Genomic DNA, 12,763 nt, shown 5'->3' with positions numbered 1-12,763 from the left:
CACCCAGGATGTCATGCAGATAAGCTGGAATGAGAAGAAGCCAAACAAAGAATTTCCTAAAATATCAGAAAGGTCAAAAGAAAGTTTGAATAATGTATGAAAAACACATGAATATGCATGTACCCCAGTCAGATGTAAAGGTATAAAGATAACACTATGTACTGGTGTGTTCTTTGGCTGTTGGCCAGGAGCACCCCAGCGCTGGAAATATTGTCCTTCTTTATCCTATAATTATTAAACTTTTAAAAATTCCAAGGAGTGAACTCTGTTTTTCACGAGATCATAAATTAAAACAAGTTAACTTCTGCTTTTATGTCAGACAAGTCTTGGAATCTCACCTAAGGTTAAAAATACTGCAGCTATACATCTAGCAGTTAATACAAATGGACTGGAGAGACTTGTTTCTGAGACACTGTATTCTTAGTATTGTAAAGAATGTATAAATCCCTCTTATGCTGGAAAAGAAACCTATATAATATTTTGTGCTGTGTAAAATGTTCACAGGTGGAATAGCATATTGGGTTTTTCCCTCCTAGATGATGACAATTCGGAAGAAGGCCTTCACATCATTCATTCAGGAAGGCACGAATATGCATTCAGCTTTGAGCTTCCACAGATGTAAGTACTTACATGCAGTACACAGCTTGTGTGAGAGAAGGCTAAGATATATACCTGCTCAAGAAAATTTCTTGTGGGGGGAGGGAAACCTTTTCAGTGGTAGTAGGAGTTGTGCTCAGACATGCAGTAGAGGACAAAATCTCATTAAACTGAAGAGGTTGCTTTTAAACTGGTTAAGAGTTGTTCACAAAACAGAAGCTCATTTTTGCCCACTTGGTTACTCTTTCTTTTGACTGAGGTATGTTGGCTCCTTTTGGAGGATTGGACCCCTTCACAAGAGAAGAGAGGGGAACTGGTGTCATTTGAGTCCTGCAGAGGGGCTGAGGTATCTTCTAAATTAAACAAGATTTTACTGGAGCCATGCAGGCCATCAGAACCTAGTGATAACAGTTTAACTGTTCAAGCTCAGTCTGAAAGAGATGTGGCAGGCTTAACTGCATTTGAACTAAATAAGAGTTTGCTTAGCTTTTTTTTTCCATTTCAAATAGGATGTATGTACTCAGGCTGACCTCTAGACAAAACAGCCAGGATCGAAAAAAAACCAAATGGATGGGTGGATGAAGCAAGAAACATTCCCATACCTAATCCCGCTTTACTCAGAAAGCAAAGGTGAAGCAAGAGTGTTAGCAGAAGTCTTAAGATAAATTGCCACACACACACACATTTGAGGATTCTAATGTATGCATTGTGAAGGGAAGATTTATACATAGAGGAGTTACCAACATGGAAATTAGCTCAAGCACAAGTTGCAGGAAAATTAAATATGAAGGAACAGAGAGAGTCTGGAAATAGATGAAAGAAAGGAGGTAGGAGGAGCCTTCTACTGTAAAAGCCAGGTACCAAAGTCATTAAGGTTAAAAAAATTAGGCAGAATATTAGACTGATACCTAATTTTAAAGCTAATAAAACATCTGCTTGTTAGAGGGACTGGCTTTAACAGAACTTGCAGATGATAAATGCTTTTACAGATCAGTTTCCGCAAATAGCGCAGGGCTTTACAGTCGATAATATTAGAATGCTGAAGAGGATGAATATGTATGGAAACTTAGAAATCAATTTAAGGTTCAAATGAAAAACTCTTCTATAAGAAGTGATAAGGATGATACTGATATTCCCTTGAGTTGGAAGAAATGTTCAAATATGACCACTAAAATAGCACAAGAATTGATTAAAACACTAAAGGTCTTGTCAAGTGACTTGAAAGAATAACTATGAAGCCATCTTTGATAATACAGGAAAAAAATGAAGGCTGGTAGGAAAAGGCCTGAAGAACACTAGTTTGACACTGCCTCCTTACCATTTCTTACTATTTTGTATCCATGGAATATTTCTAAAATTTATTTAAAACAAGACCAACGTGGTGATTTGACCTGGCTTGCCTGCCAGCCCTCCATGCAGTTGCTCTCTCATTCTTCTGCATCAACAGGCCAGGGAGAGAAAATAAGATGGACAAGCTTGTGGGTCAAGATAAAGGCAGTTTTAATAAAAAAACACAAAAGCTGTATGTGGAAGCAAAGCAAAAATAAGAATTAATTCACTAGTTCCCATCAGCAGGCAAATGTCCAGCCACTTCCTGAAAAGCAGGGCCTCAGTATGTGTAGTGAACGCTCCATGATATGGGCTATTATGAGGCAAGTTTTCTCCATCCCAGCCAGACCCAGTGCAACCAAATACAAAGCAATAGTGAAAAGAACAAATATGCTGACTGGCCTTACTGTTTTTTGTTTCTTTTTTTTCTTAAGGATACTGCAGCAGGATGAAACACTGAAAGTTGATTAGAAAATGCTTTCATTTGCGTTATTAAGAAAAAAAGTAAACATTTCAGATGTGCAAATAGAGATGTCAAACTTGTAGCAGAATGATTCTTTCTAGTAAAGTAATAGCACAGCTAATATTATTTGATATAGAAATTAGGGAGGGAAGCTTTGCCCATAACTTATATTTTATTATGATGCATTTCAAAGATAGTGCAATATAAAAATTCTTCCTGGAGACTAAAGGATGAAAGTGTTAGGAAAAGACAAGTTACAGTTAACGGGACATAAAGGGAATATAAAAATCTTATGTCCTCCATCTTATGATGGGGGGGGTGGGAGGGGGAAGGAGGAGTAAGAGGATAAAAGGGTAATGCTGAAAGGTTTGACGTCCCTATCTGCATATTTTTTTTCCCCTCTCCAACTCCCTAAAAGGATTTTGTCATTCAGTGTTCAGAGCAGAAGAATAGTCTTTATCTTCTATGTGTGTGTGTATATATATTAAGATGATCTCATGAGGGTAAAGGAAAATTAGACGATGCTCAAAAACTCTTCAGAACTCTACATAGAAATTTTTAACTACTGTACTTAAAGCAAAACAAACTACAAAAGCATTTAGTTATAGTTAAACCGCTGAGATACCAGCCAAGTAAATAATACACAGTTATTTACAGAATACAATGTCCAAAATAATAATGGGATGGTACTAATGCTAATTTTTCTTGGTGGCCTTAATTTGACCTTAAAAGGGCATGCTTTATTCTACACTTGAAAATGGCCTCTAAAGGAGATGTGTATTCTTCTGGCACTTTTCTTGCACAATTCCTTAATTGCTTCTTAGAACTTCTACAAAACTACTGTTGAATGAAACGGGGATGATATATTTCCCCAACTTTAATATTATGTTTTTCTGAGATATGGGAATGTTGCAAATAAGTTATGCTTATTATGATACATTAAAAATACAGTTCTTCATATGTCTTGGTTTGAAAGGCAAATGTCTGCCAAGGAAGGCAGGAACCTCCCTTGGAATGGAGAATATGACCCCCTTCCCTCCGAATAGCTTTGAAATTAAGGGGCTTTCAGGCAAACATATGGGAAAAGGAATAACATTTCTTTACTAGTATGTATAACAAGGCAAACGAACAACAATGACAGCAACAACAAACAAAACCAGAAACCCAGTAACAGCCTTCTCTTGGCTGTCAGGCACCTTCCCCTTTGGTGTAGTTATGGTCACAGCTGGCAGGGGCACTGATGGCTCCTCAGCTGGGAAGGGCAGGTGAGATGATTTCCCCACGGCTGCAGGGGGTGCTGTGGCGTGACATCAGTTGTCTCTCTGCACGTGGACAATGGCGGGCACAGCCGGCAGAAGGGATGGGAAAGGGGCTTCCTTTACAAACCACCAGGGGCAGCTGATCCTGATGCCCCTCTGAATAGCAAAAGGAGCTGTAGCAGGGACCTTGAAAGCAGCAAGCTGGAACAACAGGGACAAACAAAATCCCAGAGTGGTAGACGAGATGTATCAGAAACGCTGTAGCTGGAGCCGCCGAGCATCCTGGTAGGTGTGATAAACGAATCGACCAAATTTAAGAACCGTACAATTATCTTTATTATTATGCAAGCAAGAATAAGCAAGATTCAGCGCTGGGCGGCCAGGAGTCCCCGCTCCTCTTAGGCGCGCCCTTTCCCCCTTTAAAGTTCGCTTTTTATTGTCCTTTTTCTCCGGATTCCTGGATGACTTGGTCCATCTTCTGCGCTTGCTCCTCCGGTTGCTAGGGGTCGTTTTCTGCCTTCTGGTGGTCGTGGGATGAAGGCCCCAAGTCTTCCTCTTTTTTCCGCTTTCCTTATAAGGCATATCTATAAGTCTAAATTCTACAAGCTAAGCAATTCTTGCAAGGTTAATAATTGTTACCATATGTGTTTCAGAAAGTCTCCTATATCTATGGGGTGGAATTTTGTAGACCAAGCAATTCTAGCGAGGTTAGTAATTGTTACCAAAAGTAGCTGTATCTAGTTACAAGGGGGGGGTTTGTAACCCAAGCAATTCCTTAAAAGTTTTCCCATACGTGGCTGCATAGGTATCCTGCTAAACAAGAGCTATTTAGCTATTGTTTTATAATTTAAATTATCTAGCTATTAATGAACAAATATATTGTTACTTATTACAGCAGGCAGGAGGTGTGGGCTGTGGGCTACAGTGTAGCAAAAAATCCGGAGCAGAGGCAAAGAAACTGTGGGGGCCAGGCAGTGGCAGCCCGGCGCCCAAATGCGGCAGAGAGAGGCTGCCTGGGAGGGGGAAAGGGCTCGGGATCCCGGGGTTTCCCCTGAGGTACCCAAGCAGATGGTGAGAGCCCTTTTTTTTAGTGAGGTAGGGTGTTAATAATGTGAGAAATTATACTCACATTTAAAAAAAAATTAAAAGGTGAATTAAAACCTTATCAAAACTACAACAGAAGACTGAATAGAGAAAATATTACGGCGCCGAGAGGAAAGGATTTTTCCTGCCATGTGCTCACCCAGACAATGGAGGTTTTGCCTTTTAACCCTTTAGCCCCTCCCAATGTTCTGTCCATCGATTCCTTCTTCACTGTCCAGTGGTGGAGTTTGCTTCCTTAAATCTTGATTGGAGGTCAGATGTTGCCATAGTAACAAGCCGACCCTCTCAAGTATCCCGAACCCAGGTCACTTCCTGATAACAATGCAAGGGAGGGGGGTAAAACATAAGTCTTTAAAACTTCTCTTCACATATATACATGATATTTGCCTTTTAATTGTGAGAGTCAACCATTGCATTACTCATCTTTTGAAATAAACAGGGCCAGGAGACTTCTTCTCCTTTTTAATGCCTTTATTAAAAGTGATCAGCTCAGGATTGGGCGGCTCGGCAGGGCTGCAGTCCCCGTCGTGTCTCCCAGGGCGACTCAGAGGAGGAGGATATGCGCAGCTCTGTCCACTAGGGGCAGAGCCGGGGGATCCAGTTTTCGTGGGAGCCTTTAGGGCGTGATGTCCCAGTCAGATCTTAGTTTCCCTGATTTGGTCCTGCCCATTCCCGGCGTCGGGACGACTCTCTGCTCAGGGCGAGAGGGGGTCCACGTCTCTGCAGGCTCAGCACTTGGCTCCTCATGTCCAGACATCACTTTATTCTCTCAGTTCTTAGGTGGCTCATTGTTTTTAGGGTTTTCTGGTTGCATTTTGGAGTCGAGGTCTCAAAGCATGCTGGTCTTTGGAGTCACTTTGCATAACCCCCCCCACCCTCTCAGGTGTCTTCCCTATGCTGGAAGAGAGCACTGCCTCGGGGAAGGGCCATCACCCCACCCAGCCAGGGCTTTTACTAATACAAAAGAGGAGATAAGCTACAACGACCCATGATTACAATAACAAAGCACGAAGAACTCTGGCAGAAACAGAGATCCGGCTGCCTCCCTGTAACTCTTTCTCACAAAAAAATATTAACCGAATTTTTGTTCATAGCATCTATGACAATAACGTCCCAGTTCAGTGGCTGCTTTCACGAGCAAAGGCTCACCCACGGCAGAAGAAGCAGAACAGGGCTGGGTTGCGGCGGCGGTGGCAGCAGTGAATTCTCCTCCCTCCGCCTTCCCCCCCAGGGAGCAGCAATCACTCACCCGACTCCGAGAGAGCTAGAAGCTGCACCCAACCCCTTCCCTCAGCCCAAATCTCACTATATCTCTGCCCTTTCTAGGACAATGCCCCCTTAGCTAGGATATTAAAGCCAGCTGCACTCCTCCCCCTTCTCTGTGGTTACTTCTTTTGTTTCTCTTAAGTACCGACCGTTATTGTTTCTTAGCAACAAAATGGGAGAATATTCCCTAAGAGAAATAAACAAAAGGAAAAATCCTAAACCTCAACAACATACGAATTCCAAATCTTATCAATTGTACTGGAATGAGAAAAAAAACTTTACTCGATTTTGACCTTTGTCCTGCACAGACCACTTACTACCTCATTCGAAGGCAGACACGGCAGTGTGCGGTATTGGGTGAAAGCTGAATTGCATAGGCCTTGGCTTCTACCAGTAAAATTAAAGAAGGAATTTACAGTCTTTGAACATATAGACATCAACACTCCTTCGTTACTGGTAAGAACTGACCGAACTACTCATTCTTTTTCTGGCATAAAAATAATGAAGTATAATAAGTGAAAGAACGTCAACATGTAACTATACCTAATATTTATTTGCTAGTTTAAGTACAGCTCTTCTTTTAAGTATTATATCAGTTTAACAACTCTTTAAGTGTTGGTATTTTGAAGGCTAAGTTATGCTGTACTTGGAGTTACTTGATCTTTACAAGATGTAAAATGCATTTTTCAGTCTAAACTGATGCCACCAACTTGTAGACTCTCATTAAGGAAGAAAATTTGGTGAACTGGTCCTCTTAAATTATAAATAATGAATAATATATGATGGAACAATGCAATGCTTAATATTTTAGTGAGAGACTGCAAACTTAAAAATGCAAAGGAAAAAAGTTACTGCAGTGCATAATTGGTAATTTCCATATGGATCGTTTTCCACTGATGGGGAAGAAACAATTGCAATTCTGTATAATCCTTTTCTGAAATATCATTTCATTAAAATGACTTTAATATCACAACTGCTCTCAGTGAGGATTTGATTTCACTCTGGCCTAAAAATCCTTTTTTTATTCCCTTCTCAAATTTTAATCTAGAGGGGAAAGAAAATCAGAAGATCATTGAAACAGATTTCTTGTGTGTATGGGTGAAAAATCAGCTTGCAAAGGGACCTTGTAAAAACTCCATGAAAATCGAGGGTCTCTCATTTGACTTTAGTGGGCTTTGGTTCAAGCCCTAAATCCTGGTGTTGTGTAAAATAAGTCTTTTTAACATAGATGAAACAGGATTATTCAGAAACTGAGGAAATAGCAGGAGTAAAGATTACAGTAGTTTAGCTTAGTTATTTTGTTTTGGAAATGCAGCATAATGGAAAGTGTGAAGATGTTCTAATCTGCTGTTAGTTAAATTAAAAGCTCTGCAGCATTATGTTGGGATGTGTAGCCTATGAAGCCTTTTGTTTTAACCTATACAGTATTTTCTTTTAGCATTGTTGTAATTGTAGCTGTAGTATGAAGGATCACATAAAAAGCAATACGAATACACCAGTGGAATTAGGACAAACACTGTGTCTGTATAATGTTGTTTAAACTGCTTGAGACTTTTCCTATGAAAGCAGCTTTGTTTATCAAAATATGTAATAATAAGCACATTATGAAAATTATTATTTTCCTGTGTTGGTTTAAATACCTGATGAGATTCATGGAGCTCGTAATTTGATGGACAGTACTTTTCTTCTTCTTGCAGTCACCCCAAGCAGGCACAAAAGCAAAGACTCTATGTTGTTGGCTTTGTACCTCAGGCCCAATATCTTTAAGTGCGAAAATTGAAAGAAAGGGCTACACCCCAGGTATGTGATCCTATAATCAATTCTGTGTGATTTTCCTTCCTTTTTAAAGCTGGAGTCTGTACTACTGTTTTAACATAAATGAAACATTAAGGATATTTGTACCACATCAGTCTGCATTTAGCAATCTTCTCTGCATACCCTGTTAACTAAGAGAGCACAACTTGTATCTCTAGATGGTTCAATGACCTCATCTGTTAGACTGGCATGTTTTGGGTGTTAGACTGGCTTTTTTTTTTTTTTTTTTTGAATGTGTTGTTTTCGTTTTCCTTTTAAAACAGCTCATGAGGATCTTGTTTCTATTAGCATCAGTGGATGTGGTTTTTTTCAGGTAGAGCAGTGATAGCAGCATTGTTATAACAGTATAAAGAATGTGAAAGTTTGCTTAAACTGCCTTGTAAATGTAAAGGGAAATTGAAATTCTGGTGTGTTTTGTTGAGTTTTTGTTTTGGTTTTTTTTTCCTTTTTGTTTCAGGTGAATCAATTCAGATCTTTGCTGAGATTGAGAATTGCTCTTCCCGTATGGTAGTGCCAAAGGCAACCATTTACCAAACGCAGGCATTCTATGCCAAAGGGAAAATGAAGGAAGTCAGACAGCTTGTTGCCAACCTCCGTGGGGAATCCTTGTCATCTGGCAAAACAGAAACCTGGAATGGCAAACAGTTGAAAATTCCGCCTGTTTCCCCTTCAATCCTTGACTGTAGTATAATCCGTGTGGAGTATTCACTGATGGTATGTTGGGTAGTCTGTTTCACTCGCGAGAATGAGTAGCTTCCAACAGGCCATACAAATTTCTAGCACAGCATTTTGTGATGATTAGTGTTATAAATTATCAAATCGTGAGCCAAAATTATCAAAGATTTATTAATTTGTCTGTGAGACCGAAATTCGGTCTTTGAAACCACCACAGCCAAAGAGACGGCATCGAGCCTGGGATCGGCGCCGGGTGAACAGGGATCTGACCTCCCGAGTGTCAGAGTTCCCCCGGTTCACACTCGCAGCTTCATGCAGTGAAATTTTATACAGTTTATTCTGCCCGAGGCAAAGATGACCAAATTTCCTTTGTGTCTCTTCACATGCATCACTGTTGCTTTCCATGTGCAAAGGTGGACAAAAGCCTCATCCAGGTGTGCCATTGGTGTCAATCGGCTTCGGAGGAGCTGTGTATTCAGATGTATCAGGGTGGCACAACTGACTATCTTGATAGATGCAGTCAGCAAGGGGATAGATAATCGCTTTCGAGTGGCTCCCCGACAACTAGGGAAACCAGAAACCAACGATCATGGCCCTGGAAGCTTCTATTCTTATGTTAAGGCATCAATTGTTATCTTAACCTGTGTCAGGGAACTAGTTGAATCTAAATAAGACAGCTGCTCCTGGCCGGAGTAGGCAAAAGACATGGTTTGGATTTCACAATATTTTTATACTATACATTAATAGCATGAATTATCCCTACCATATATTACAATTAGTTATGAAAGAAATACATGTTCTGGTATTAGTGTCATGACAGGAGGTCTGGTAAGTAAATTTAGTTTAAATCATGCAAGTTCTCAAAGCAGTTGTCTGTCAACTAAGCGAGCATTTAATGAGTACACTGCATTTCCATGTGAGGGCTCATGTTAAGACTCTTCTTAACTTGAAGAGCTCATGTCTTCATAGGGGCATGGACCCTAAAAGGGGCTGTGAAAAACGTGTATTTTATGACTGGCTTTTCGCAAATATTTAAACGACTATTACATGTGTTATTTTAGAAAGTTATGCTGTATTAATTTTCTTAAGTAGTGTGTTAAATATAGTTTTAGATTATAACATAATGTTAAAATAGAAACTATGCTATGTCAGATACTTTTTTTTGAAAGAGAACTCGCAGCAAGACAGCAGCTACAGGACACCTAAATCTTTCAGAGAAAAAGAATTTATTGCTCCCTTATCAGAAGAAACTAACTTCTTCCTGCCTTGCTCAGCACTGAAGACTCCATTAGGATTAAGAGGAAGAAATTGACACTGACCAGACAGAATTCTTTGTTTGAATGGAATTTATGCATCATGTGTGAGGTGTATTATTGATATATTTACCAATATAGCAGGACAGGAAGTGCCTTAGCTTGTCTGGCCCTTGCTGCTAAACCAAATAGTGGCAACTGTGGTGTTTCATCCCAGAGACACTTTTGGCTAGCTTTGTGTTGTGGCTGGGCATGTGGAGACAAGTCCAGGAATGCTGGAGCTCTGGTGGTGGTGGGATGGAGCTTCCTCATGAAGAGGGTCAGCTCCTCAGGTTTTCCTCTGACGGACAATCTTTAAGGCAATGGTGAAGGAAAGGAGTAGGTTCTGATGGAGGGTTTTAATCCAGAGCTTCTATTCTGGCCCGCAGGCCTCTGAATCCAGCAACAGCTCCAACAGAACTCCCCGAGCCATGTGGTTGCCTGCCCTTTTAACCCGGGGGAGAAGGGGAGAGAAGGGGTAGGAAGCCCACCAACCAGGTACAGGAGAGGAGGTCTTAGGGGACAAAGGATACCTGGATGGCCCAATGCCCCCCCCCCTCCCCCGGGGGTAGACGGCATCCTTTGAATCTGCCAATCACTCAACGCCCTTCTGGAATTCCAGGATTGACAGACAGTTCTCGGCAGGGGTCAGGGTGAGGAAAGGAATGATGACTGACAAACCTGAGAGGGAATCTTCAGGGGAGGTACTCGGGTTTCTGAGATAAACCCTGAAATAATAACGCAACAGTGTATGAATATGCAGCAGGCTATTGTTTTTAAGGGTTAATCCTCTGTTAACGTGTGTCCTTTTTCGGGCTTATTTTGCCCAGAAAAAGGTACCCAGATGTCTGTAACTCTTTGTTTTTATTGTCTTTTATTGTCCTAATCCAAATTGTCCAAATTTTTATTATTGTAATTATATTACTATTTTTATAACCATTTTATTACTTTTACACTTTTAAAACTTTGAAAACAAGTGATTGGAGTTTTTCACAGGGGCTATTAGAAACAAGCTCCTCATGAAAAATTTCATAGAAAGATAACTTAGACTAATACTTATGAAATGCTGATAAAACCCCACATTTTAATCATATACTTGTTTCATTTTTCTTCAGGTATATGTTGATATTCCAGGAGCTGTGGATTTGTTCCTTAACTTACCACTGGTCATTGGTACCATTCCTCTACATCCATTTGGTAGCAGAACATCAAGTGTAAGCAGCCAGGGTAGCATGAGCATGAACTGGCTTGGTCTGACTCTGCCTGAAAGACTAGAAGGTAGCATGATAATACAAATCCCAATCAATTTGCTGCTCTCTTGATTTTTGACTGCTTTATTCATTGTAGTCTTGTTAACAGAGTCAAATTACATGCTTTTATAATAAAGCCCACAGGAGATCTATTGTGGATGCTTTCTTGCCACCTGCTTGTTCTGTGTAGAGCAAGAGATTTTTTTTCCCCCTCCCTGCCTTTCTGTCCCTAGGACAGGCAGTGAAATCTAGCTTCTTTGGAAAGCGGCAGAAAAAAAAGCACAGGATACCATTGTATCTGTGCATAACTTCATTGCTTCCACTTCCAGTATCCCAATTGCATCCTTGGTTATAAGGCATTGCAACCCATAATAGCAGTTTCTGGGCTTTCTCATCAGCCTTAGTAGCCAAGGCTTTGTGAAAAGATAATATTCTTTTCTATGGGAGATTTCTCATGGCCAAAGAAAGAATTATGTATTTCCTTCCTTCTCTTTTTGCACATCTAATATCTTGCTTTTTTTAAGTGCAAATCCCAGACTTGGAGACTTCTGGAGTACAGAGGACTGCAGTGTTCTGTCATTTCTACTTGTACAGAGAATAAATTATCTTTGGTCTGATTTAAATTTTAATGGGATAATTCAGCCACAATAAACAGTGGTCAGTCTGTCTTTGAACATAAACTTAATATCAGAATAGAACAAAATAGTCTCCCTTTTTTGTTTAACAATTTTAAAGTCATTGTTTATCTGCTGGTTAATCTTTCAGTGGTTGAAGTCTAATATTTATCATGTTGTATATTTTGTCATGCATAAGAACTTGTTGTTTGAACTGTATGTACCTTCTCCCTCCAGCACCTCCTAACTATGCAGAAGTGGTCACAGAGGAAAACAGACAGTCTGGCCTTGCTCCTGTAGCTGCTTTTGATGATTTTCAGAGAGCACTGCAAGGACCATTATTTGCATACATCCAGGAGTTTCGTTTTCTGCCTCCTCCCCTATATTCAGAAGTAGGTATATCTGTCAGACTATGATGATTTATATATTGTTTGTGGCTGATTTTTTTTTTTTTTGTCTGATGGAATAAGTTTACAAACCTGTTTCTCCTTCCTAAAATTGGAAGAAACCATTAAAATTATGAACATGGAATAAGCTGGTTTTGAGGAGGATTTTTGTTTGTTTGCAAGATGCAGATGAATCGCATCATGAGTTTTCCATGCCTGTTTTACATCATGGGTTACCCTTTTTATAATTTTTTTCCTTTTTTTTTTTTTTTTTTTACGTGAACTCTGCAACCTTAAATGTAAAATGTGCTCCATGAGGTGCTTTGGCTTCTCCATCATGCTATGTCCTGGAGCTGCCAACAGGGGGAGGTAATTCTACTTGGCAGCACTCTTCCCTAGTCTAATACTTTCTGGAAATTTTCAAAGTGGTGTTTGCCATTTTAGAAACATAATTTTTAAAAACTTGTGTACTAAAAATAAGGTTTCAACTCTTTCACCTCTGCCGCTTCCTAACATTTTATAGCAACCACTAATCTGTTTTGCCTGCATGTGTGTTTAAATTCTGTGAACGTAGGCCTTTCAGAAGTTTCACGTAGAAAAGTGATGTATTGGTATTAATTTATGACTTAAGTTTTCTGAAGTACACAGTTGTTTAACACTTTTGTCCTTCACAGAACTAAAAATGCAGCCACCAAATAACCATGAATGAGATG

The 12,763-nt window shown here is 40.0% G+C and overlaps 1 protein-coding gene across 1 annotated transcript in view; it reads left to right on the top strand.

Moving 5' to 3' along the window:
* The window catches only part of LOC135460417 (arrestin domain-containing protein 3-like), a 44,592-nt gene that overhangs the window by 30,380 nt on the left and 1,449 nt on the right, over positions 1 to 12,763 (top strand). Inside the window, exons 2-7 of the mRNA XM_064737232.1 lie at positions 537 to 618; positions 6,327 to 6,474; positions 7,716 to 7,818; positions 8,291 to 8,547; positions 10,916 to 11,078; positions 11,902 to 12,056. Coding sequence (XP_064593302.1) covers positions 537 to 618; positions 6,327 to 6,474; positions 7,716 to 7,818; positions 8,291 to 8,547; positions 10,916 to 11,078; positions 11,902 to 12,056 — 908 coding nt within the window. The remainder of the gene's footprint in view (positions 1 to 536; positions 619 to 6,326; positions 6,475 to 7,715; positions 7,819 to 8,290; positions 8,548 to 10,915; positions 11,079 to 11,901; positions 12,057 to 12,763) is intronic.

Source organism: Zonotrichia leucophrys, unplaced genomic scaffold (assembly GCF_028769735.1).
Source record: "Zonotrichia leucophrys gambelii isolate GWCS_2022_RI unplaced genomic scaffold, RI_Zleu_2.0 Scaffold_41_468701, whole genome shotgun sequence".
Lineage (NCBI taxonomy): Eukaryota > Metazoa > Chordata > Aves > Passeriformes > Passerellidae > Zonotrichia > Zonotrichia leucophrys.
This window is presented reverse-complemented; position numbering and strand designations above follow the sequence as displayed.